The sequence below is a fragment of the Dermacentor albipictus genome, chromosome 1 (genome assembly GCF_038994185.2).
Source record: "Dermacentor albipictus isolate Rhodes 1998 colony chromosome 1, USDA_Dalb.pri_finalv2, whole genome shotgun sequence".
Taxonomy (NCBI): Eukaryota; Metazoa; Arthropoda; class Arachnida; order Ixodida; family Ixodidae; genus Dermacentor; species Dermacentor albipictus.
The window spans coordinates 323989261-324016929 of record NC_091821.1 but is presented as its reverse complement, the minus strand read 5'-3'; the positions used below and the strand labels follow the sequence as shown (position 1 = coordinate 324016929).

Sequence of the window (27669 nt, the reverse complement as noted above, 5' to 3'; positions counted from 1 at the left end):
TGTAGAATAATGCTTTTGATGTGTTTTTACATTGTGCTCTTATGTGATATGTGTGTTCATACTTGTCACCCCTCTTCAATTCTTCAATTACATGTGGTTGCTTTCAGATGCTGCTCTTGCTGTTCTGTTCATGCTGTATAGCTCTTACTAAATAGTATTCTAAAAATTAGATCGGCAACTGCATTGCCAGTCTGAAACTTGGGTGAGAAGAGGTCTTTTCAACATATGGTTAACAGACGCGTGGCAGCCAATAAAGTCCTTTGTGAGGCACCTTTTTCTTTTTTACATGACTATTACATTTATAACATACATATCTTGTTCTTAATTTGCTTCTAAGTAAATGAAACTGTTACCTGCATAAAATAGAAATTGCTTTACGTATTTGGGCTGTTACAATGTAAGTTGCTATTGTCTTTTAATGCAGGATGACAATGTAGACCCGAATGAGATATATCCCTGGTTTCATGGTGACATCTCGAAGGAGGCTGCTGTTGAGGAACTTGCAAAAAGTAAGCTGGGGCTATTGATGCACAATTATCTACTCTTCGCATTGATTTGTGTACATGTGTGAACACTACATTTCAACTCAGTGAAGTGGCAAGACTAAATGAGTGAAGTTGGTGCTCAATTTATGATGGCAGTGAGAAGGAAAAATGCTTTTGTATGATTTTTGAGAGCATTATTACTCCTGTCGCAGCATCTGTTAGGTGAATGCAGTCTGAAGCATTCACCAAACAAGCACCCTGTGTTAGGTGCAGTGCCCATGCTTAAGAAATAGGTGCATTGTTTAAAAGTTTGACAATACTTTTTTTAAATAACAAGGATTATCTCTGGCTGATTAAAGCTCTGATAGAATCTGTGTTTGTACTGTAAGATATTCAGTGGTCTTGCTTCGCTTTCTCTTCACTATGTGTGAAGAACATTGAACATAAATTTCAGACTTTTGAGGAACTTGGGAGCTGGATATAATATTGGTGGGCAAATGAAATGTGAACAAGTTAGGGCTAACAAGAATGCTTAAATTTCTGCTTTCACCACTTTGATGGCAACATTATTTCGGCTTGCAGGCTTAATTTGGGGCTTGCTCCAACTTGCCCATGTTGGAGCAAGTCCCAACTTGGGCAATAGGATAGGCAGCAATTCAAGTTTGTATTCTCGAATTATCGCTGTTAACAGGTACAGCAGACTTCTGATAATCCAACTCTGGTTAATTTGATCCCGAGCAAAGGTCCCGGCCAGTACCCATGCATTTCTATAGGCCCAAACTTTAATTATTTTGATCCTAAATTTTATCATTGCCAGATAACTTGAACTTGACTGGTCATTGCACCTGACCATTAAGCTGGCCCCAATAATGACCCTTTAAGCAGCAGTGTCTTTCTTGGCGGAGCTTGGGGACAGTGAGTGTGTTGAATACGCATCATCTCTCATCGAAAACAGCTATTTTTGGCATGCCCGAGGAAGATTTTCAAGAATAATGGCAGCTCGCAATGTCTCATTGTGGTATTTTTCCGATTGTAAAGTGCGCCCTTTTTCTTTTTTTCATGAAATTTGGGCCGAGAATAGCCTGCATGGTTCAGCCGGATATGAAGCCAAAATAGTGTTTGCGGCATTAATATGCTTTACCGCATAACATGGCTATATTGTAGCGAAGCTAACTTAAGGAAATTGGCCGCTACTGTGCAACGCACATTAGACCCTTGTTCATTTTCTTGACAGAAAATCAGGTGCACGTTACATTTCTACTTTGTTTAAGAACTTTAAGCGGAAGCTTTAGCTCGGGTGCTCTTAGCCAGATACATGTAAAAGGATAATTAATTTTTCTCTGCAACCACTGCACAAAATTTGACAAGGTTTGTTGCATTTAAAAGAAAAACTTAAAACGTAGTGACTGTTGGTTTCGAATTTTTGAACTAGGTCATTCATGTTTTGTTAAAATGGGGCAAAAGTAACTTTTTAATAAAATGAAACTAACAAGTTTACAACTCTGTAACTCAGGAATGAAAAATGACATCACAATTATGTGAATTGCATCTAATAGTATGTCTAAAACGGATAAAATTGATATGTTACAGATGAATCTCAAAATATTTAGTAATGCAGAACCCTTGTACACAACATAATGAATAACGTAAGATATAAATTGACATTGTATTTGTCTGCTTTGAATGATCTAATAAATGCCATTTACAGAACCATGATATTGGTTATTAATGCAAAGCTATTAATTTGTAAACTTCGTGCCTCTATTTTTTTTTAACTTTCGAATTTTTGCAAGTTCTTGTAACAATATTCAGGCCCTAAATCGAAATTCTGCTTCCAACAGTCACTATAATTTACCTTTCTCTCTCAAATGATACAAATGTCATTAAAATTGGTCCAGGGATTGTCTCAGAAAAGCGCTTCTGCGTTTTGCATGTACTTGAATAGGCCGTGTTGGAGTTGGGAATGAGCTAAAGCTTCCTCTTAATGTGATTTCTGTGTTAGTTTTCTATTTTGGATACGTAGAAAGCGTGCATGCGTTTAGTTTGGGGGGGATGTTAGAATCGGGCAAATACTGCCAAATGAATCAGTGGTATGCTTTGTCATTTTTTTCTGCATATCTTTTTGTTCGATTCTCTGGATAACTAGATAAATTTCATGGGTCCCATCAGAGTTGAATTAATGGAAGTTGATTGCATTCTACTTCATACATTCTTGTTCACATTTCGTTTGTCCACAGTGGAAGGTGGCACGTACTGAAAGGCACACTCGTGACAGCTTTGTGAGCATAAAAATAATTGAAGTAAACCCTGTAAGTTCTGTTCTGACCTGAAGGACAAGGCCCATGTTATTGTTGTCACCACTACTCTTTGACTGGCATAGCCGCCGGGCAGCAACCTTGTCTCTTGGCTTAGGCTTGGCTTAGGCTTCAAAAGCACAGATCAGGCATTGATCAACCACAGGGTATGTGTAGTGGAACGAGACACGTTTGTAACTAATTACTCATGACCTTGCTGAGTTACTACTTCAATTTCACTTCAGCTTGAGCAGCTCTGTATTTTATCAGCTTCACTCTTTGAAGCTATCCACAGCCTTCTGAGGTTCTTTGCGTTGATATGTTGTGGTACCGTCCTTTTTTTTCTCCATGTAGTGGGTCCAGGAAGCTTTCTGGTGCGACCAAGTGACAACTCGCCAGGGAACTTCTCTCTGTTCTTCCACATTAACAATACCATCCAGAGGTTTCGCATAGAGCGAAAAGGAAACCGTTACGTCATGGGTGGACGAACCTTTGACAGGTAGCATAGCGACACTTCTTATTTTCTTTTATGTCTACCTTATCGTTGCAGTGCATCGCGGCCCATAGCTTGAGAGCCAATAGTTTGAAGCCTTGCCTTTGCCAGCTCATTTGCACATCCGTGAAGGAGAACATTTTCCTTTATTGTAAGTTACGAAAACATGTGGAAGAAGTGGTAGTTAATTTTGGTCTCAATTGTACTGGGCAGTTTGTATGCGGTAAGAAATCAATACGATAGAAAGTGTTTGTCCTGTTCACATGGTGTGATCTTTAGAAAATGCTTACGAGCATGTTGTGTCACACTGTTGTGACTACCAGTGGATTCAGTTATGACTGCAAATGGTACAACACATTTAGTGGGGACCACCACAGAGTACTATGATGTACCACTTTGTGGTCTCTCGCTAGGCTCATGGCACACACTGTTTTATATTGCGCACTCTGGACGACCACTGTGGGTTTGGGCACTCCAAGCCACCATGCATGCAGGGCACCATGCCTACTTCGGCCCGGTCCGTGTGCTGATGCGCCCTGCCAGTCTCAGCTAGGGGGAAGGTGAGATTGCGTGCGCAGTGAGGGAGACCCTAGGTGAAGCTCTCCAGAAACAACAAAGAACATTTATTAAGCTGAGGTTCGATACAACATAAGTTTAATCAACAATTCCGAATCTAAATCTAATTGTGACATAAAACATGGCCAAATGGATGCCGGTGGCTGCAAACGGGGCACCGCGGCAGAGAGAACAAAGAACCCAGCAAAGAAAAGCTGCCCATCCTTTGACCAGCTCCTGCCATCGTGCACCCCCACAGTAGAGAAAATGGGAACAGAAAGAAACAGAAGAACAGACGGAGATACGATCGGAAGACACTGCCGAAGGACATAAGGCAACAGAAAAGTGCGCATGCCCTCCGGGGCCGGAACCCCAACGAGCCGAAGTAACCATCAGCCCACAGTGAACAAAGGGGGCCGCAGCCAGCATAGAGAAACACATACGCACCTTCCGACGCCCCCTATGTGATCTCCTCAGGCCCCGTCTTGCGCGCACGTACCTGGAGCGCACGCAAGCAGGGCCCGAATCCCGTCAGAAGGTCGGCCAATGGATGAAGCCCGTTCACTTTCTCGTGGGTGAGATGACAGCTGAGTAAGTGTTTTACGGTCTGCTGCAAATACTGTCCGGGCAGAGAGGAGAGGGACACTGAACCCCCGGAAACGCAACACAACGACTCCACACAACCATCGTGAGAGCCCGAAACACCACATCCCTCCCCCCTTAAATGCCCGCAACCAATGATACAAGGCTGGTGGCTGTGGTGCTGGTAAAAACACACACACACGCACAGAGAGAGAGAGAGAGAGAACAAAGAAATGGTCATTACGATGCTATATTGGAGCTATCCATTGGGAACTAGAACCTAGAATCGCAAGGCTCCAAAAAACTAAAACATCAAAGGAAAAAAAAACAAGCCATTAGGATAAATGAAATAGGGAGGTGTGAGGTACACAACAGCAACGAAAAAGTCCACATAAACCCATGCTTTAATGTGAACATGCGCAATAAAAGCATCCACCAAAGAAAAAGTAACAGTAACAGTAAAAGACAGATGCTTAGAGGCATAATGACATTCAGACACAAACAAGGGAAAATAACAAAACAATGGCCTATAACATCGAGCAAAACAAAAGAAAGTGATTTAAACATTTCAGAAGATGTATAAAAAATGTCCACACGAAAAATCTCCGGGGAGTCGAAAAACCATGCCCACATGCCACGTGTGTGACTTCAAGCCACTTCAACAGCGTCCGGCAACGGCCTCTGGTGCCGGTGCTTCTGGCGGTGTCTGCTTCAGGTATAGCCATGATCTGCGCCAAGCGCCAAGACCGCACAGCCCAATTCGCAGCCTCACCGTTGCCATGCCTCCATCCAGGTCGACATCACCCGTTGGCATAACGTGGCAGTGAAAACGCACGCGAAACATTCTTGGAGTGCCAGACACACATACAAATAAATGATAAAATAAAACCAAGACAACACATAACCAAGGAAACACACACACAAAATCAGAACGATGCGGGCTGGGTAAAACATAGTGAAACAAATCGCCTAACGAAGAAACAGTGAACAAAGGAAAACAAGGACAGAGAAGAAGGGAGAGCAGGTTGTCTGATTTCAGCAAAGTAGATCGCTCAGAGCTTCTTGCAGAGAAATGGACGGCTAATCCAAAGCTGTGAATTCGCATAGGCAAGCCTCGTCTAAGTATAAATTGTTGCTCCTTCTGAGTTCAGCCGGACACAGTAAACTCACTAGCACGATGACATAGAACTTCGACACTAGCTGAAAATCCTTCCATGAACACACACTGTCCATCTGTGACGCCATGCAAAATTGATTTCCACAACGCGATGTCTATGTAATGAACAGACGCGGAAGGTTTGGTGATGGATGAAAAGTCACTCCACGCCTGGTCAAGTCACTGGGCGAATCGATCTTAAAGAAAACCTTGGCACGCTGATGACTGGCCTATACTGGTCAGAGTGGTGTTAAATCGTGCTTCTCCGACACCGGAGGTTACCACCTTCAACACAACTCTCACATTGCAGGGTTAGCGAGTGGAATGCGATCTTCATTGGCCGAGCTCGTTGTGACCCCACAGAGCGAACCGTCCAGGGGCAACAGCGACACACACTGTATCCGGCCCCGCACACCCGTTGTAATTCCAGCAACGTTTTGGCGCCCATGTAGTACCTGCCATGTTCCGGCGCTATGCCTCCCTGAGGCCGTCGCACAACTATGTACAATTATTTACAAAACGGGTCACTCTGCAGTCTCTTCGGCACTCTTCGGGCTGTTCAAAAAAAAAAGGAGGAAAAGACGATTTTAACACCACAGTGGGGGTGGTTGGTTTCGTTCCCCCCTGCTGGCTCTCCACCCGGGCTGTCCTCCCTGTCATTGCCACAGGGTTGCGGAGGAGCATCTCCCTTCTGTGCACACGACGGGGGATGTCTGGGGCGCTTGCTTCTTTGCTGAATGGGCTCGTTTTACGGCCTTTATCTCCGCTTGGCGGTTGCTCTGCCAGTTTCGCCCCTCAACTAATAGTGCAGGAAGCACCGCCACTAACCGGTCTGCCTAAATGGGGACTTTTAGCTAAACAGGGCATAATAATAGTGCGTCAACTATTATGGCTTGAATTTTAGCGAGGATAGGCATGCATCAACTGAAAACTGCCAAGCAGGTCACTGAACTGCACCAACAATAGCAAAACGTGCATATTTGCCGTATTCACCGGCCCTAGAGGCACTGTTCCCGAGCAGTCTGCACAATTAGCAGCCGCCCGAGTGGTAGTGAGGCTTGAGACTCAAGGAAATCCGTCGGACTCACTGAATCGTTGGAACACATGGGAGGACGGAGTAGTCAGCCCTCCTGGTACGAATCAGCAGGACCTCCGGCTCTTGCATGATCTCCGCTACCAAGGACAACTGCAGCTTCTCGGTGGCCACTTCACGCCTTTTCTCATCTGCACTTCACAGCACAGAACATTCAAGTGGTTGTCCAGTACGCTTACCACTCTACTTTTACTGAGGCAAGGTATGACAGAAAGAGTGTGAGGAAAATCGATCAATTTGGCAAATGTGGGAGAGACATGGCTCAGTTAATAAAGTGCACTCGCGGCAACCTTCACCTCATCAATGCAGCAGCTCGGATATTGGGCGATCAGAGGCTGATTAGGCCCTTGGCCCCTTGTTGGGCACCAGTTGGTGCTCCAGCGTTGGGCACCAGCGTGTACACTGATATTGCGCGCGCCGGTCGACCACCGCGGGTTCGAGCACTCCGAGCCGCCATGCATACAGGGCGCCACATTCGCACCTGCTCGGGCTCGCTCCCTGTGCCGACGCGCCGCTCCATGTGATAGGCCCCTGCTCCGCCGGCCACACCTAAGGGAAGGTAAGACCGCTTGTGCAACAAGGGAGACCCTAGGCGAAGCACTCTGTAAAAAAGAAATAACATTTATTAGGCTGGTGTTTGAAACAAACATAAGTTTAAAAACACGTCCAAATCTAAATCTAAATGCGACACAATACATGGCCAAATGGTTGCCGGTGGCAGCGAACAGTGCACTGCGACAGAAACAACAGAGAACCCAGCAGTAAGGGGCTGCCTATGCTTCAGCCAGCACCTGCCATCGCGTGCCCCACAGCAGAGAAAATGGAAACAGAAAGAGACGGAAGAACAGACGGGGGCACGATTGGAAGGCACTGCCTCAAGACATCGAGATGACGGAAGAATGTATGCACCCGCCGATGCCAGGACCTTGACTAGCCAAAGAAACCATCCGCTGGCAGCGGACAAAGGGGCCACTGCTGGCAGAGAGTGACGCATACACACCTTCAGACCATGCTAACACCGCAATAAGACCTCGCATGGTCATGCCCCATGTTTGACAATGCACTACATAGAAAAAATATATCTATAACCCAGCATCTGCTGCTTCTTTGGACGCTCGCATAGTCAGCAGATGGTCACTCGACAAGTATATGTAATTATTCACACTGTACAGTATGCTGTTAGTACTAACCAAAGCTATTTTAAGTGCCCTACAAGTGCTCACCGTGCTGGAGCCGCTTATCGCAGGTCTTTATATGCTATAAAGATTTTGTTTGGCGCTTGTGCTGTTCACGCAGGGGCGGCCCACACACCAGCTTCGTCCTAGTGCCTCTATATTTAAGTTCACTCGAATTGGTGACTACAGACTTGATGCGAAACCTGATTGTGGCTTCATGGATGACATTTGTGAATGTTTATCATCAGAGTGCTGAACTTCCTTTCACCTTTGCGCATCCTTCTTGCTATGTCATCATCATCCCTCATCAGATCTTTATGTCCCCGTTCCCCTCCCCCCGTGCAGAGTAGCAGGCTAGAGAGCACCTTAGCTCTCTAGCCTGCTCTCTCTGCTCTCTACCTCTCTGCCTTCTTTCAATTAAGTTATCTCTCTCTAAAGCTATTTTATTTGTGGGTAGTTGCCTCATGCAACAAACGAGGTAGTCACTCAGTGTATTTGCAGATAACAATTTGAAGACTTGTCAAAGTAAACAGCACTACTTATTCCACAGCAGAACTGTACCCACGCTGTTGGAATCGTCATATGTTTAGGAACTTTTCATTGCTTCTAAACCACAGCTTAGAACTACAGTGAGAATGCTGCAGTAAGATCACATTACTGAAGCGAATTTTCAGAAATACAAAATTGATTTCTGAAGCCTATTGTGGGCTCAAACGCGTGCACACATCGCAGTGGAGGCTCGGTTCGCCTCAATGCCGCAGAAACTCCAGCCATGCTCCACTTGCTTCAGTAGGTCCCATAGAACCCTTTCCCACGTAGAAGACGCAATGTTATACTAAATAGACTGCACAACACGAAAACAACCGCCAGAAACCAGTGCTGAGTGTATACTTGGCATACAACACGGATTCCTCACCCAAGCCAGCATGCTGACTGCCCATAGATAGCGCCACTGCATATGCAATATGGCCCCGCCCTTGACGAAATTATTTATATAGACGTGCAAAAATTAGCAAAGCCAATCTTAGTATTATATCTCTTAGTCATTGTTTATGAAATACCCTTGTGTCATGTTGCACTAGGAACTCATCTTAACACGAAAAAATTCGCAGTTCGCTTGAAAGGTGAAGCACCGATTGCCATAGCAAATTAGAAGATAGCTGTACGAAGTAAGCATAGTAGTTTTATCGGCCATATAAACTTGTAAACATTCGCTTACTAACTAAATTAACAATGATAGAATGTGTAAGCGTGACTCAATGAGGACGTAGAAAGAAACAGACACAGAGACAGCGCTGTCTCTGTGTGTCTGCTTCTTTCTACGTCCTTGTTCAGTCGCGCTTACACATTCTATCATAGATTAAAACAAACTAACCCGTCAACGGTTTTAACTAAATTAACCAGCACGGTGTCACATGCGCACATCTCGCTCAGTGAGCCCAGAAATTCGCTGTGAAAATTCTGGAGTGAGGAATCAAAGCAGCAGCAAGCGAATTGACCTTCATGCATGTCTCGCTTCAGTGCAAACAAAACGTCGAAAGCACAGCGCATGCGAAGCTATCAGCACTGCGCGCACTCTGCAGACATCGCAGATTGCTTTGAAGATGAGGCCCGCGTGGGCACGCACTTTAGCCACGTCGCAGGTCGCTTTCAAGACACACGAGCGCCATCAACGCGTCCCTACGGCACGCTTCACAGGAGCATGGGCCAGTAAGGCAGGCCTACGGCCCATGCTCCTGCCACGCCACGCCTACGGAAGACAGGTATCGATATCTGATCTTCTTAGCCGCTCCGGTCTTCCCACCTTGGAATCTCGTCGAAAAATGCACCGTCTGATGATGCTATTTGCAATCATTAATAATCATACCAAATTAGAATTCCACACTTACATGCAGTACAACAGAACCCGACAGACTCGACACAAACACGACAAAACAATTATAATGCCTCAGTGCAGAACCAACACATACAAGCTGTCGTTCTTTCCAAGAACGATAGCAGACTGGAACAAGTTGCCCTACGATGTGGCCACCTTATCATCACCCGATGCATTTTTTTCAGCAGTCAGTTCTAGCCAATAACCTTTGTGAGCTAGTTTCTTTTCTTTTCTTTCTTTTTTTGGATTTGAATGTAACGCGTTTGCATCTTGTTTTGTTTGCTTTGCTTCGCAGTTACCTTACTGTGTGCCTATGTGGTTCTCTGTCGTAACTGTTACTGTTGTTGTTTTCTTGATGGACCATTAATATGAAAAGCGTCATGTACCCACTCCTGCCCTGGCTACCAAAAGGCGGCCGGCAGTATTGAACAAATAAAAAAAAAAAGAAAAAAACAGCGGGTAGCTAAGAAGCACAGAGTTGCAGTAACCGGAAGTGGACAGTGTTTTGAAAAGCACGTTGGTGATGACGTGTGTCACATGACATTTGGAGGAGCGCTCATCGAGGAGGAGACCAGCCGACGAACGGAGTGTAGCAAAGGAAAGAGTGAAATGAGCGAGGGCCACATTTTTATCATTAAATGCATGCAACTTCGCTATTATGGCACCATTTCAAAAATTATCGCGGCTACGTGCTCATTGCTGACTCATGTACAGCTGCAACACAACTAACTTTCTACCTCTGGGTGGTTTAGGGGTCCTTTAAGTGGTACATTGAGGCTAGGTTAGCTTCGCAAAACCAATGCTAGCAGAGTCAAAAGTTCAAGTGACATTAAGTGTACAATGAACAACATAGAATAATGCAGTCGGACACTTGGCCAGCAATATCAGCGAGAAAAATTCTATATTTGCTTCGTTATGTTCGTGGTAAATGTATCAAGGTTCGACTATGCATTGTGAAAACATAATTGTGATGTGAGATGCGGGACTCTTTTTATTAGACATTGTTGCTTTCTCTGTAAGGAGGCCTAGGCGGGGAGCAAAGTGGATTTTTCATGGTTATCGTCACCACTTGCTCTCTTAATTATTTGTTAAATGTGTTTATCAGGTGCACTGACTTCTAGTGGTTTCCCATATTGCTCCTTCATTGTTTTGATCATACCACTTCTCTTTTTAAAACATTTCGGTTTACATTGGTTTCAGTCTTGAGGCTGTGGTGAGCCGCTACAAGGTGGAACAAATAGTGGAAGGTCATGTCCTCGGAGACCCTGTGCTGAAGGTGCGAAACTATTCTTGCTGTTGCACTCTCTCTGTATCTCTTGGAAATATTCATTTTTCAGTTTGATATGCGATTTGAACATGTAGGTCCTGGGTACATGTAGTAAACTTTCATTAAAGCAAAGGTGTTGGGATAAGAAATTGACTCTTTTATAACTGTTAGTTTGTAATGAAGTTAAGAAGTGACCAACCTGAAGACTGTGAACGATGACTTATGGGCAATACACTTCATAAGTTGCTGTGGCCGCATCCGCATGAAGCAAGTTTCTATCTTCACATGTAATTTTATTCCCACATTATGCCACACGGCAACTCAAGTAAATGAAGAAATAAAAGAGTCGTAAGGGAGTCGTAGTAACGGGACATACATATGTTCTCGTTAAACTATTTGTTAGAACTCGTTCTCGTTAGAACTCGTTAAACATATGTTCAACCAATGCCACATTCAGTGGTGGTAACATGAGTGGCACAATTGTGCTGATGCCCAAGCACAACTGGCTTGTTTGTCGGTTATCATCATGTGATACAGTTAGTCCAAAGGAGCTAATGCTCTGTGGCAGTGTAGCCTTTGCAGTGCCGTTTGCCTTAGTAGGTTGATCCGAATAAATGCAAAAGCTCTTTGTGTATGCTGCATTGAGTGGTCGGAGGTGAATTTCCTGCTTCACACTTTGTACATAGCGAAGTCTGGTACTACTGCACTTCAAATACAGTGAAACCTCGTTAAACCATAGTTGGCCGGAGCTCGAAAAAAGTGTGTACTAAATGGTAGTACTGCTTAACCAAAATAGCATGAGATCGCCCACTTACCTGTCAAAAACGGTACTCTGAGAGAGTGTGATGAAAGGGCAAAAACATGCAGTATTTATTCACTTTGCGCGACAAAAGTGTTATTTTTGTTTGATGCTGCAGTTTGATGCAGTGTTTGATGCTGCGTTTGAGGCCACTGTTGTGGCCTCAAGCTTACTGAAGCTGCGAGCCAGCTTTTCAGCCAGCTCCCTCTTCTTGGCAAACACTCGCATAGCAGATTCCTCGTTGACATTGCATATTCTCCGTGCACAGGCGTGGTAGAGCCGCAGAAGTCGCGGGGCGCCTTTTTCATTGTGGGGTGCTGTTCTCGTCACAATGATTGCATTCATGAGGCTGATGTAATGCGCAGCTTCTGCCACTGTTGGGCCTGAATCGCCCGTGCTGTCACTTTCCGTGTCGTCCTCATCACTGTCATGAGGCGACACTTCGGCAGCAACAGAGGTACTGATGGTGAACACTCGAACATCGTAGCAGACATCTTTTTGCGGTCGCAGCAGCGGTAACGCTGAGCTTAGTGTCATGTCGCGTGCCAGCACCGACTTCATGCCACGTTCGATAGCACGAAGGATGCCTAGTTTTTTTTCTCTGTTCAGCACTCTGTGTGTTTTGCTTCGGCATGACGCGAGTCGTAGCTTCCACGACGCCACAACACTCTCTGGCATGCCACCGGAATGATGTTGGTGTGGCTTCACGTGCAAACGCACAGGGCAGAGAGAGAACAGGGCGCTTGGAGGCCGTTCTGATCTCTGAGGCTTGTTGTGCCGGGTGTCCCAGTGGGGACGGCGTATAGAGTCAGTATAGTAACTAGGTATGCGGGACGATGCACCACCGTAATTGTGCTACAAAAAGTGGAAACTCTATGAGTTAACCAATACATATGCAATAAGTTAGTACGGTTTATGCTGATACAAAATGCATTATGTTCAATGGCCGCCAAGTTGTGGATTTGACTTTACTACTTTTAGAAGGAAACTACTGTTTAAGCGGGTACGGTTTAATGAGGTTTTACTGTAATCTGGTCCAAAATACACACGCTGCAGTTAGGGCCATCAAAAACTTTAAATAAAGCAATATTTTAATAGAGCGATTCCGTTACAGTGAGAGTTTGCTGTAGTTGGGTGTGCTAAGAGAATGTGCTTATTTCAAAACAGTACCAGCATGACAAAGATGGAACTCAAAAGGGAGGGAACAAAAAAAAAAAAATGCGCTGAACCTGCAGCTTATCTCATAAGAGGTGCACGCCTTTCTGTGTTTTGTCCGTGTTGCACTGGTTCTGCGGTGGTAAACTTAGATGCTGTTGATAGGCAATGCCGTGTCAGTGGTGCGCCGGCGTAGTATTTAGACATAAGAACTGAGATAGCAAATGTAACAAGTGGGAAGCTCATACATGTTACTCCCATTGAAACTAAACGGGACCAGCATTTTAAAGCCCAAGAGCCAAAAGAACCTGTACAGAAGGGAATTTATCAACGATGCTTTAATGTACTATGATCAACTTGACTTATTTCTTTTTTTTCTGCAAAATGCATCACATATGCATCAACACTGTGCGTGTCTTTGTTCTCTCCTGCAACCGGTTCTGTTTTCCATTACTTATTTAGATAGCTATCTGTGTAAAATAGATGCTTGCATAATAGCGTGCGCATGAATTAGATTTGCAAAGTGTGCTGCACATTGTGTTTCAGGCCCCTTATGAGACCTGTCAATCAAGCCGTGCTGAAGAGCTTCAGCATCGATCACATGACATTTATGCCACCCTACGGGAGAGCCGAGAAACTGGCATAGCAAAGCGTAAAAAGGGAGTTCGAATGCAGGGCTACCTCTCCAAAAAAAGTGAGCATGATTACTGTTCACCTAGTGACCTGGCCTTCTCAATTTTGTGGGCTGGTCTTGCTTGTCTGAGCTTTGTGTGCAAATTTTGCCATTCACAAATTGCTTCTCTTGGTTGGGGATCTCGAACTTCTCACCATGAGAACATGATTCTTAGATTGATTTAAGTGGATAATGTGACACATCACATATATTGCATGTGGAATAGATTTATGACTGGTTTTACAAATCGAAACTTTAGATTTAGTGTGGGCACTTTAATGTGAGCTCTTTATTTGAATAAGAAAACCTGAGCTAGTGTCATTCTAAAGCTTCCTTTAAGCATTTGAAATTTCTTTACAGTGTTATTCAGCATATGGGGAGGGGTGATTAGAGGTTTGCTTGTTGTAATGGCTGTTCATGGTGTGTTAGGAGAGCTGGACAGAGCCATTGCACATTCTATTACTCAAACCAGCTTTTGTATGTTTACTTTTTTTCTCTCCACAGGTGTGGGCAACAAGAAGTGGAAAAACCTGTACTTTGTTCTCAATGCCAAAGAATTGCAATTGTATTTTTTTGACAACCCCAGGGTGAGTAAGTTTCTAATGGTATTTTTCATCAAATGTAAAATGATCAGATGGCAAATTGTACTGTGTAAAATAAATTTTCTGAATGGTTAATGGTTAAAGACAAGAGCTGTATTGGCAAGAAGACAGTTATGGTTAGCCGTTTCAACAGAATCTGGAAACGCTATGTAATGTTCTGTTGTTTCTCTACTGTTTAGTTATAACTGTGAAGTCATACAAGCTTTCTCAACTTTCTGCTATACAAGAGAAAGTTTTAACATTAGGAGGTTGAGCAAGGCATCCATAGAATATGCGTAAAATTAGGGAAACTCCACAAAAATAGCAAGCCCATATGGAAATGCAACATGGGTAGCTGAGAGAAGGTTTCCATGAGCTTTTGAGAATATTACAGGCATGACAACGTAAATTATATTGTTCTGATCATGTTTCTTTGTACAGTAAACCTTAATTAACCCTATCTCTAAATGTCTTTAAATATTGGTTTAGCTGAAAATTTTTTCAGCTGGGGTTGTCAACCCACATTGTTCTCACCCCTCATTCCAGAAGGCTTTTGTGCCAAACTCCTGATATTTCAAAATCTTGACTTCAAGTATACCAGGCAAAATGCAACGGGGCAGTGTCAACAGCGTCTTTGCAGTCGCTTTTCATCTGGCGGCAGCTCGCTAGCCTAGCTTGACGCCGTGCCAGAACATGCTCCCTGCTTACATTTCCCCCTTCTTTCTGTCTACTATCACCATTTGCGTGCACTTGCTCAATTGCTTGCTGCCACTTTATTGTGGCCTTTTTTCCACTTTATTTAGGATGCTGTCTGTGATGCATCAATGTGGTCACAGGTTAATAATTGTGACCTTGAGCAAGGTTGGCATTTTTGAGAAAGCGCGATCAGCCCTCACACTGTGCCGAAAAGAAGCCAGCATGTGATCCCACAGCATTTCAGTAATATCACGGCTTGATATGCATGTTTGCAAGCCATACTCATGCAACAATGAGGCATAAATGCCATGCTACTCATGGACGTCTGCTAAAAGCATGACATTTGTGTTCCGCAGTTTAGGTTTTCGAAGTGAAATTATCTGGAATTCATTATGATGCAGAGAGCAGCAGCGTCAGCTTTTTAGATGTCTGGAACCAGTTATGCTTGAATAACTGGCTTCATGTATTGTATTAGGTTTGATTGTTCTCTCATTGAGCAAGCACACACTCCGTTCATACTGTGCCAGTATGCTGTTGCTCATAGACATCGACATGTCCGGTTCTCATGCAAGCCAAAATGACCGAAAATATAACTGGAGGCATTTTGGAAAGGCTCCATGGAATCTATACATTGCCAGCGCGCTTATACTGTATTTACTCACATAATGATCGCACTCGCGCAATGATCGTCCCCTGAATTTTGTCATTAAAACTTCTTTCTGGGTGAGTTGGTGCATACTTGACTTAAAAAAGTGTTACAGCGCAAACATATGCAACCACAAAGTCCTGTCTCGTCCTTGATACTTTGTGGTTGCTTGTGTTTGCGTTTTAACAATTTTTTAAGCTGAATTCTGTCGTCAAAATTCGCTTTTTTTCTTTCCAGTGTAATGATCGCACCCCAAATTTGTCGCAGCGATATGTCGCGTGCCAAGTTTAGCTAATGATGACCGCGCTTGCCATCTGTCGAATGGTGTCAAATGCTACGTGAACGACTCTTGAAGACATACCACGGGGTTTGCACGCACTAAACATTCTTAAGCAGATGCCCCATTTCATTCCTTTCATCACTTTCCACACTTTCATGAAAAAAAAGCTAGAACCAAACTGGCCTTGGCTTTATTACTTGTAGGCTTCATAATGGTTTTGGCCAATAACAACAAAAAAGGCTCCTTTCGCTTCTTCTCGTCTGCACTCGTGGGCACGCAACAAATCGCGAGCGGCAACTATAGTGGCCACGCTTACACTGATACGTTAGAAGTGTACCCTATTCATACACCAACGCTTGTAAACAGCTAAGATATTCGCCCACCTTTAGCGGAAACATGCTGTATTAGGATAGTAATGAAGACAAATGCCGCAGTTTCTGCAGCATGCCCTTCATGTGTTTCTATGTCACTGGCAGCTACGCACACCCATCTCTGTTTATATCCCCTCAAAGTGGACATGGCTATGTTATTGTCGCAAACTTGCCGATATTACAAATATTATTCATTACTAATACGGAACAAACTGTTTCAGTGCGCATAATGTACTCATGAGAAGAAAAAAGATCGGGTTCGGTGCGTTCGGCACAGCTCCGCCGGCCGCCATGTTTGTTTCGGCGTCCTGGACTGTTACAGCGGCAGCCGGCTGTTTGTTGACGTGTTGTTATTCCACAGCTAACGCGGGATGAAAAAAAAAAAATTTGGCCGAAATTTAACCCGCCTAATTATCGCGCCCCTGAATTTGCGCAAATTTTTTTGACAGAAAAGTGTGATCATTATGCTAATAAATACGGTATTTTCATGATTTCGCTGGTCTCAAAACTCTGCTTTCCTCGAAAACTTTTCAGGTTTTTACAACTTCAAGTTAATGGCGTCTTACTGTATTTTATGTACTTGTTTATGTTTATTTGGCAACCACGTTTCACCGCTTAACAAATGTTATTGCACAGCGCAGGACTCGCCTGCATGTATCGGAAGCTTCTGGAATGTTATCGATGGTTTCATCCGCTGTCTGTGACCGAACCTTGTGTAATCTGATAGCACGCGTGCACGACGCAAATAATGTAGAACTTTGCAGAAGACACGCGGGTCCCAGTGATTACTCTGGAACATTCGACGGCTGATGTATAAAAGGCGACACTTTTGACCTGCTGATCAGATTTTGACGATTGCCGACTGTGTTCGCCGCTATCGCCGTTTTTTAAGTGTAGCCTGCTTTTGTGGGCACAGGTTTGCCCAGTAAAAGTTAGTTTGGTCTTTCACAGTATTGCCACTGTGTTCTTTATACGTCACTACCACGTCACAATATATATTGTGCAATTTGCTCACTGTTTTTGCTACTGGCCTTTAGAAAATTTTAGTTGTTGAACAGAGCTGCCTTTTACACTTTGGGAAAGCCTCAGTGTTGCGTCAAGTCATTCTACATGCTCAAAGTAAATTTTATCATTTTTATTGCAGCGAACAAAGCCCAAGGGTTTGATTGATCTCAGTTATTCCTACTTGTACATGGTTCATGACAGTCTTTTAGAAAGGTATGAATTCTCTTTTCTGAACCTGTGCCATTCCCTTTGTTATTCCACACTTCCTGTATTTTGATGTATCCTTGTAGATTTCAGGTGCTGCTTTCTCTATATTTCTCTTTTTGCAAAGTGGTGCATGTTTTTAACGTAGTTTTTAACATGGCTGCTTTAGAGGAGAACCATTGCCATATTAGATGTTCTGGTATGCCTACTACAGTTCATATAAGCTTGGCTCAAGGGCCAAAATGATGATGCAATGGGCTAACTAATAAATTGAAATTTATAAATACAACAAAGATTTGGAGGCTATGCTCAGTAATGTAATAATATCAATCCATTTATACAGTAGAACCTCGTTAAATGGCACTTCAAGGGACTGGAGAAATATGTTGCAACTAACAGAAGTTTCCTTTACTAAGAGAGATGTACAGAAGTGCAGCGCTATGCATCACACGCTGTCTTAACACTGTTAGACATGTTAAGAATAAAGAAATGAATGTAGCAGCTAGTTTGTCCTGTAGTTCGAGTGTTCTAGGCAACTTCTAGTTTAAGAGGAAGATTTAGCTCGGGTGCTCCCATCTAAATACATGTAAAAGGAGAATTGGTTTTTCTCGGGAACTACTGCATCAAATTTGGCGGGATTTGTTGCATTTAAAAGAAAAACTTAAAATCTAGTGACTGTTGGTTTCGATTTTTCGATTCAGGTTGTAAATTTTTTACTAAAAATTGGCAAAAATAGCAAATTTTCAAAAACGAAACTATGAAATTTACAACTCTGTAACTCTGCAATAAAAAATGATGCCACAATTTTGTCAATTGCATCTAATAGTACATCTAAAGTGGGCAATGTCACACAAACTAATATGTCACAGAATCTAAAAAAAAATGGAGTAATATGGAAATACAGCTTTTGCTGAACCCTTGTATACAACACAATGAATTCACATAAGATGTAAGTTGACATATCGAACTTGTCCACTTTCAAAGGTCTAACGGATGCCGTTTACAGAACCGCGCTATCTGTTTTTGATGCAGAGCTATTAACTTTTGAATTTTCGAAGATCTTTCTAACAAAATTCAGGCCCTAAATCGAAATTCCACTGCCAACAGTCACTATAATTAAACTTTCTCTCTTAAATGCAACAAATTTCATTAAAATCTGGTTATCTCAGAAAAGTGTTTTTTGCGTTTTACATGTATTTGAATGGGCCACGTCACAGTTGGGCCCGAGCTAAAGCTTCCTCTTAACTAGGCTTCACCAGTTTTGATTTAGAGGAGGCACTGGCGACGTATCAAAGCAAAAATGTCGCTTTTACTGCTCCATTCAGTGACTGAGTTAGCACGAGGTAGGGTTGGTGTGAAGTCCAAATTATTAAATGATGTATTGCAAGGTGTCTGAAATTACAATTGTTCTTATTTCGGCCATCTATGGAGCTAGTGGCTGTGCCACCAAGCTGTCTATATTTATCAAATGTTTGCTTGCTTGAGCCTTTGCCATTACTTTTTAATTATGGTTTTTCTTTTGGGGGGGGGGGGGGAAGAGTAATAAAAGACAGGTGTCACAAAATAAAAATAGTTTTTGGCTTTTCTTAAAAGGGCCTTGAACTACGTTATTTTGAAATGGAGAAAGACATTTGAAGTCAAAATAGGCTATTTCAGAAACATTTTGCCGCAAAAGGTACTTCAATGCATTCAGCAGAAGTAAAGTTATTCCTAATGAAACGCAGCCTCCAGTGTGCTCCCATTCCTTCTTCAATGCCTTGCACTGTGAGGCTATGGCAGACTGAGGTGTGTCCACAATGCTCCACCTTCTAAATGTCACTGTGGCATGCAGTTGAAATTTTATTTTGTATGTAGATGCCACTACTTCAGATTTTGGTGCCTAAGGTGCGCAAAACGTAAGCCAAATGCCTTTGTCCTCAGCGAGCCGCAGTGTGCTTAGCCAGTAGATATGTGGCAGTATGCCGCAGCAGCCGCAGTATCTACTCTACGTAGCTGAACCGCAGCTACCAATGGCAGCTGCGTATGGGAATCTGCTTTATTATGAAATAAAGCATCTGGAAGAGAATGAGGAGCAGGCTTCCATTGGAAAGAAAGCGTTTGAGAAAAAGGGGACTTTGCGCTCCACTTGCGAGCTCCATGCTCTGTGTACGACTGCAAAACTTGGCTAAGATGTTCACAGCAGCATATGCTACCCACGAACTATATTATTCAACCAAGCCCGAGGGGTGGTTCAGGGCCCCTTTAAAAAAATAATAATAATTTAGGGTTGTTTCATTTACTGAGAGTTGCAAAAATTTTGGTTCCAATTAACTAGAGCTTCTTTGCATCATCCAAATACAAAACCAATAATGTACAGTTGAACGCCTTTATAGCAAAGTGCTTGTAGCCTCTAAAACAATTCATTATACAGGTCACTTTGTTGTAAAGATCTTGCAATGCATACGTCACAGTGGAACCAGGACAGAATTATTCGTACGTTATACAGGTCATTTCGTTGTAGAAGGCACTCGACTGTTGAGGTTGTTCTGTTCAAGAGATTTCCGTTTACTGAGATTCTGCTGTATATTAAATTGCAGTGGTATTCATTAAATGTATTAATTTGGTGGTCACCACACTCAACTAATCACAGTGACATTTGAAAACCTTTGTGTGTAAACTTAGTTCTTTTCTTTTTTTCCAGGCCTAACTGTTTCCAGATTGTTGAGAGGGCCCTCCCTTGTATCAGCACTGTGTATTATCTCTGTGCCAGTACCTCTGATTTGGTTCGGGTAAGTGCACACTTTGGAAAAGGTTACCAAGATAAAAAAGGTTCTTATTCGGATTGCCTGAACGCATGGCCACAGCAATAGCCTCATATTAAAGAGCATCGCACAGGGCATATATTTCCGTTACGAGAGATACGCTATGGTTGTGTGACTCTTGTGTGCTTGTGTGAGTTGCTAGAGAGAAATCCATGGTCTGCATTTAGGCACTACATTTGATGTTTGAGATTTTGACTGCGTCTGAAAAATATCAGTCGGCGACTGTATTTACTTTCTGCACACGAACTGAAGACACAAAGAATGATGATGCGCAAGTGTTCTGTGCAGACTGCATGCCACTTACACGTGGCCAGATCAAAAGACTTCTTTGCTGCCTAGGCAACCCCCCATGCGACTGCTGAGCCAGAATGCTGCCTCTGCATTAATTTTTTTTTCTCAGTTCCTTTCTCATTTGCTTGCTCCGTGTCGCCTCCTCCTCCACATCGCCCTTGCTGCTCTCTCCCAACACCTCCTAGATAACGCAAGGCCTGTGCACTTCAATCTATGACGTCATGCTGCCTTGCCCTGCCATAGAATCTAATAGGGATGCTCCCAAGTAAGCCACAGGGATTTTGACTTCACCGCTCGTTGTATATCCTCCATTCTGGAAGCCAAAGCACCCCCATGCTGGGGGCCACCGACGATGGGGCAAGGAGGACTCCCCCACCTAAAACGGCACTGCTGAGGTCGCTGTGGCAGAAGCCCCAGACACTTGACACCTCTCAAACTGCGGGCAATTTGCTGGCGGGCGTGGTCTATGAACAGCGACCGGTGGCGCGGTGGTGCCTTTCAGGTTTGGAGTGGGTTGCTTGCACGTGCGAGGTGCAAGAAAGCCTGTTTGGCACAGTGTATTGTGACTTTCCCTTTCACTCTACTCTCTCCCCTTTCCCGTACCTTCTAGTAAAAAATAAATGAGTCTTCTTGATGCGCTTGAGGCGAACAGACGTCTGTCATTTTGCCATAAGTTCTCCATCTCTTATTCCACAACACCACTTTCATTGCACCGGGCTTGACAGGGGAAATTTCGGTCCAAGTAGCATGACATCATAAAGCAGAGTGCGCAGGCCTGCTATCTAGGAGGCGTTGTTTCTCCTCGACTGGCACACCTTGTTGAGAAGCGTGCCCACTGCCTCGCTTGTCTGTGGAATTTTCTGGCAACAGCATTATAACTGGTATATTTTCTCTTGGGGCACAAATATAAGCGGTATGTGTATAGATCGAGTTCTGTGGGAAGGTTAACAGGAGGTTGAAAATACCGCATTTCATCCAGTCCTGCACTATAAGCATTTACGTTGTCAGGGGTCTGAGGTGTATATGTAATGTCATGCATTCATCATTTACGCCATTGTTTTCTAAAACTTCCACATAAAATTCAACTTCAAGAAGTTTACAGGAAGGCTCAGTGTCCATCAAGAAACTCAAGCGACCCCGGAACAGGCCCTCACAGACTTTTGCAAGTTGCCGAGAAGGAAGAACTTCCTTGTTTAAACTGCTCTCAATGTTTCAAGACTTCATTACAAGCTAGCCCCAACTAGTCCAAGCTGCAACCCTTCTATGCTCTCCGCAATTCCAAGGAAACTTCTTAGCAAGCAGAATGTGCGAATAGTAACAAAAAGATCTCAGCACCAGGCTACTTGTTTGGTTGCTTCTAAACATTCATACTTTTCTTGTATTGCGGCTACATTGTGTCAATCTCTCGGGAGCCGTTGGTAAACAGGGATCGGTATCTCGTCAAAAACAAACAGAACCCTGCAAAACACTTAACATATGTACAAATAATTGGTCTGCACACCTATCAAAGTACATACAAAAGGCAGTTCGATCTAACATCATGATTTGTGATAAGTGCATGCATTCAAGTATGTAGAAATTGCAACTGGCATATTAAACTACAGCAAAAACCTATTTTGCTGACTTCGTTGGCTCTCCTTACGAATGAAAGTGGTGATATACTTTCAAAAGTACACTGTGCACTAATGGGTTAATAGCCTCATAGTTAATTTGGCATCAGAAAGGCCTTATAGTTGTATCAAGGTTCACTGAACTTGCAAGCAATAATCATAAATTTCATATTCAGTTTAGTTAGCACTATATTAGATTCATCCTCCCAATAACATACATTTAGCAGCAGTAGAAGGCCCTTAGTAGGCCCATCAAAACAGTTAAATTCTTCCTGTGTTACGACCTTTCGCTATCAGTGGATTCTCTAAAAAATCTTGCTTCATCTAACAAGGTTCCTTGAACCGTGAATGAGAGGTCTATTAATCCATCAGCAAGCACCATGAACATAGAAACTGCTTTGAAATTGTGTTACACTAATGCACTTTAATCACTCTTTGACCAATTTAATCATCATGCCAACGACGCTATATTTAGAACTTACTGAGGGCCTAAGTGGTGTTTACTTGATATCGTAAGAATGCACAAAAATACACAGACACACACACTACAGAAGAAAGAAAAGAAGTGCCTGTCCATTTTTTTTTCTTTCCTTTACAGTGTGGTTGTTTTCATGCATTCTTACAATGTCAAGATGCAGCAGTTGGAGGCCAATTAAGCATGTGAAGCATTAACTTTAGCTATCAGCGGCAGCTGAGCTGAAAGCCTTAGTTGTGGCTTCTGGCTGCCATTGCAGCTGAAATCATTGCCTCTTCTCGTAGACGGTGGTATCTTGGTTTGTAGTTTGTTTAAATTTTTGTAGAGTGGATGAGCATGGTTCTCAAGGTATCAGACTAGAGTCGGCAACAGTGAGACCTCATTGTTACAGGAGTGGATGGGTGCGGTGAGTCCCCTGTGTGTGCCGCAGCTGGCCAAGGGGGTTGCTGGCCGGGGCACCTCGCCAGCCGTCTCCCAGGTGCGCTCGCTCAGCCTCACCCTGCTCGAGGCTCACAGGCTGCCTGTGCGTCTCGCTCCACACCCCTTCTGCATCATTTCCCTCAACCAGGTGAGCTCTCCCACCCCCACTGTCTTTTTCTTCCTGATCTGTCTGTCCCTCCTGGTACGGGTTCATCACATGTGATGCAATGTGTGAAGTCTAGATTGTCCAAAGAACCTTGACCAAATTGTATTGTGTGACACAATGTGGAAAGGCCGCAAATTCTTGCAGTCTCTCTTTCCTTGGTGGCAAATGGCGACTAACCTCCGTCATTGTCATGATGTCTGCAGTGGAAGCATTTGGTCAACGTTCACAAATAATTTTAGTGGTAGCTGATAATTGAAGCAGAGAGGATAGTTTAGCTGTCTAGCAGAGAAAGATATTTCTTTCCTTGCCCCCCTTTCGCATACAATGTCTATGAAGGCATAGTATTATGTTAAGGTAAGTGGTGAATATGAAACAGGGTAACACATTGCAAAGTGTGGTTGCTTCTGATGCCTGTAGTTCAGCAATGAGTGAACCTTTGTGAAAATTCTAGTATAAGGAAAATTTTCTGACACTGCCTTGTGACCCCCACTTGGTGCAAACATTTACGCATAGTATACAGTTGAATACAGTGGGTGCACAAAGTGCAAAAATTTTGAAGATTTACAAGGCTTGTCTGAAAAGTTCCTGATCATGCTCGCAGAAAAATAGAAGATGCTCACAGAAAAGTAGAAGCATCGCCTGGCGCTCTCATCATCCTTATTCTTTTCAAAGTAGTTCCCTCCTGCTTCCACACACCATAGTCACATGCTCTTTCTGCTTATCGAAATAGTCCTGGAAACCCTCCTCAGAAAGTGTTGCTAGGGCAGAAGTCACGTTTCGCTTGATGTCTACTTGGGTTCGAAAGTGCATTCCTTTCAGGTGCCTTTCAATTTTTGTGAACAGCCAAAAGTCACACAGGCTTATGTCCAGATACTATGAAACTTGACGAACCACTGAAGTACTGTGCCATAGCAAAGGATCAGAATCAAGTCGCATGAAAAAGGTGCTATCCTGGTGCAGTTGCCATGTTTTCAACTTACACTGTCAAAATTCTGGGCAATATTGTGCTGGCACTCGCTGCATACTCATATTTTCTTTAAGAAGACATTTATAGCGTCTTTGTTGCTCTCCATTACTAAGAAACTTCTTTGACAGCCGAAAATCTTTCTGTGTCATGATTCGCACTTCGTTAAAAAAAAAAAAAATTTCTTCATTATGGCTTTCACCTACCACCGTCAACATGGAGACAAACACCCAATACCACGCGACATTCAGCAATGGATACACGCCGACAATATTCCGAAAAACATGCACCCAGACTACAACAAAGAACGTAGGAAGGCACGAGCTACTTCCCTCATCAAAGCTTACGCCAACACTGCGGGCGTCACCTTCGTCGACGCAGCTGAGTACCAAGATGGACAGCGCTTTGCGGCGGTTGCCACAGTAGGCGGCTTGCTCCGACATGCTGCCAGCATCATTACCAAACATGCCGAGACGGCCGAGGAAGTGGCCATCGCTCTGGCCACTCTTGACCCAGCCTGTCACACTATATTGAGTGATTCTCGCACAGCAATCAACAACTACATCAAAGGTCGCATTTCTCATCAATCACTCCGTATCTTACGACAAGCCCCGCACTCGCCTGAAAATCAAATCACCCTCGTCTGGATCCCAGCACACGCCGGCGTTGTCCACCCGCACCTCACCAACCTCAACGAGGTTACACACTCCGTAGCACGAGGACTAGTCAACCGTGCCGGAGACGGTGCAGGTGCACCCGCAGGACGCGACCGCCTTACAAGATACAGCAACCTTGTAAAGTAATTTTACCTCGCAAGAAGAACCTTCCCCACCCCTCACCGCAAGTTAAACAGGGCACAGGCAACCACCCTGCGCCTGTTACAGACGAATACATACCCCTCCCTCACACGCTATCACACTATATACCCCGACATCTACCCGAGCCAGACGTGCAAGGTCTGTAAAACTGAATTGGCAACACTCCCCCACATGCTATGGGAGTGCAATCATCAATACCAAGACCTTAATCCCGTGACCCTCTCGTCGAGATGGCACGCCGCCCTGCGCAGCTCCCATCTCGACGACCAACTCTGGGCGACCCAGCAGGCCTACGAAGCGGCGAAGAGGCAAGACCTCGACGTCCCATCGTGGGAGGCCTAGGCCCAGCCGACTGAACTGCTGGTTCTCATTAAAGTTTACTCTCTCTCTTCATTATGGCTTGTTGAAGGCCTCCCATAGCTCAGTTCACTGTCCACAGACGTTCGGCCTTTCTTTAAGTGGTTTTACCCAATATTTATTTACTTCGTAATCATACCGTTACCTGTAAACGCTGTTCGGATCTTGCTTATTTCTTCTGCTTGGCTATCATGCACGTAAATTTATGCAGTATCTTTGTTAAATTTGCTCCATCATGTTCACTCACTCAAAATCGTACAGAGATGAAATGACAGTAATCAACACAACTGCTCCTGTACAACAGCAGATGCAACTCAAGGACACACCACCTGCAGGCTGAAGACATCACGAACCCTCCTCCAACATTGCACAGTGTGTCCTACCTGCACCCTGTATTTTTCTATAAAATGATAAGGTTAGGTACTTTTCAGACAGGCCTCGTACAAATACTGCTCACAGAGTAGTTGTGCGCAAAACATTGTGATGGAGCGTACTGGTATGCACCTAGGGTTCAGTGATGCACTATCTGATGGGTCAGGGCTTTAAACTGCCTGCCGCACTTTTTATATTTTAATGTTTCCAAAAGCTGCCTGCCCCAACTCACTTCGTGGCTTATTGTTTGTCGTCTAATCCTTTTGAAGACTCAAGTTACAAAAACCTTGCATGAGATAAGGGAGGTCAGAATATATAGGTACTTGTTTATAGATGCTAGTGTATACATACTCTTTGCTGTTCTCTGCATGGCAAAAGATGCACTGGCATTTACTTTACTTGTTTGATCTCTTCGCTGCTTTTTAGAGTTCTGCATGAGAAGTTCTGCAAGCTTGGCTCCAGGTGCACAACCTAAAATTGCATGTCTGCCCCTGCTGTGTACAGGTCGTCATTTTCTGCTTTCTTGACTGACGCTCAGCTGGGAACCGTTACATATTCATAGCATCCTTTTTCCTACCTTCAGTTGTAGTGAGTCCTTGTGCAAATTATTTTGCACCATTCTTTGTTTCTGAAACATTCTCTAAATTGTGGCATGTGGCCCATTTTCACTTGAACTGTTATTTGATGCTCTTATACTTTTCAACTGCTTTGCGTAACCCCTTCCCCTCTGCTCTGCATGTCCCACTACTGTCACAGGCATAGCTTGAGGATTGTTCCATATTTTGCATGCTTCTCAAATCCATCTGTGGCATGAATGGATTCCATCATGTTCACATGCATTCCATGTACTGCTCGACCTTACCACTGGCATTTTGCCAAATGGAATCATTAATAGCCTTTCTTTTCTCTTTCATGAACAGTGTATTTTACTTGCCATCACCTTCCTGCAATGATCCACCCATGTTGCTCATACAGTCTGATTGGCCCTTGGTTTATGACACTTCATTCTTGTTTTTTCTTTGCCACCCTCTGACGAATTCCTTGTCGGCATTAGGTGAAGGTGTGCCGCACTCAGGTCAAGTGCCCACCTGATCCAATCTGGGAAGAGGACTTTCTGCTCGAGTGAGCTTTGTTTTCCTTTTTGCTTCCTTTCATAAGTCTGTGATTGTGTGCTGTTCTTATGGAACTTCATTTCAGGAAATTGACAGCTTGTTTGCCCATAATGGTTTGACTTTTGTCATGAATATTGGTTTTAAAGCCACCTTCATAAAAGTATGATTAAGATATGATAGAATACAGTAGAACCTTGTTAATATGATCTCGTTTTGTACAATTTCCCAGCGCCAATGTTTGTGATCAAGAATGTGAAAACTGGCCCAGTGCAGTTACACTTCCTTTTACTGGTTAATTCACTCCTGGAAGACAATCTTTCGGCATCAACATTTAGTATATCGCCCAAATGCTATCGTATTCACATGCATCTTTGCTTATGTCACCGGCTAACAAATGTTAAAAGTTACTGCCCTTAGCGCGAGATGCACCTGCATGTATCAGAACATTCTCGATTGGTGTAGCTCATTCTATCTGTTATCTATGTTGTCCTCGTAACCTTTTGTAATCAGATTGAATGTGCAACAAAAGTAGCGTTTTACATTCTGGAAGGCACGTGAGCATCAGGGATTATGCTATAATCTTCGATAAGCCATATATAAATAGCCGACGTGCCTGACTCGCAGATCAGATTTCGACGGTTGACGGAGGTGTTCGTCACTATTGTTCTGCCCGAGTATAACTTGTTTTGGGGGGCACAGGTTCGCCCAATAAAGAGTTAGTTTTGTGACTCACTGTTGTGCCACCTACTAATTCTTCACCGTCATGACAACGTAATGGTGTGATATATCTTCCGGCCACTAGCTCCTATGTGAAGAGGAAAAGGCATGAGGCATGCGCAATTGAAAGCAGTAAGCATCTGCCACTATTGCTTCCCCACAGCTCTCGCCCACCCGCCG

At 43.8% G+C, this 27669-nt stretch overlaps 1 protein-coding gene across 1 annotated transcript in view; it reads left to right on the top strand.

Moving 5' to 3' along the window:
- The window catches only part of vap (RAS p21 protein activator vap), a 75097-nt gene that overhangs the window by 3734 nt on the left and 43694 nt on the right, over window positions 1-27669 (top strand). The window contains exons 6-14 of the mRNA XM_065453226.2: window positions 425-509; window positions 3134-3278; window positions 10910-10985; window positions 13477-13624; window positions 14108-14190; window positions 17322-17395; window positions 20067-20154; window positions 22955-23131; window positions 26715-26782. Of these exons, the coding sequence (XP_065309298.1) occupies window positions 425-509; window positions 3134-3278; window positions 10910-10985; window positions 13477-13624; window positions 14108-14190; window positions 17322-17395; window positions 20067-20154; window positions 22955-23131; window positions 26715-26782 (944 nt within the window). The remainder of the gene's footprint in view (window positions 1-424; window positions 510-3133; window positions 3279-10909; window positions 10986-13476; window positions 13625-14107; window positions 14191-17321; window positions 17396-20066; window positions 20155-22954; window positions 23132-26714; window positions 26783-27669) is intronic.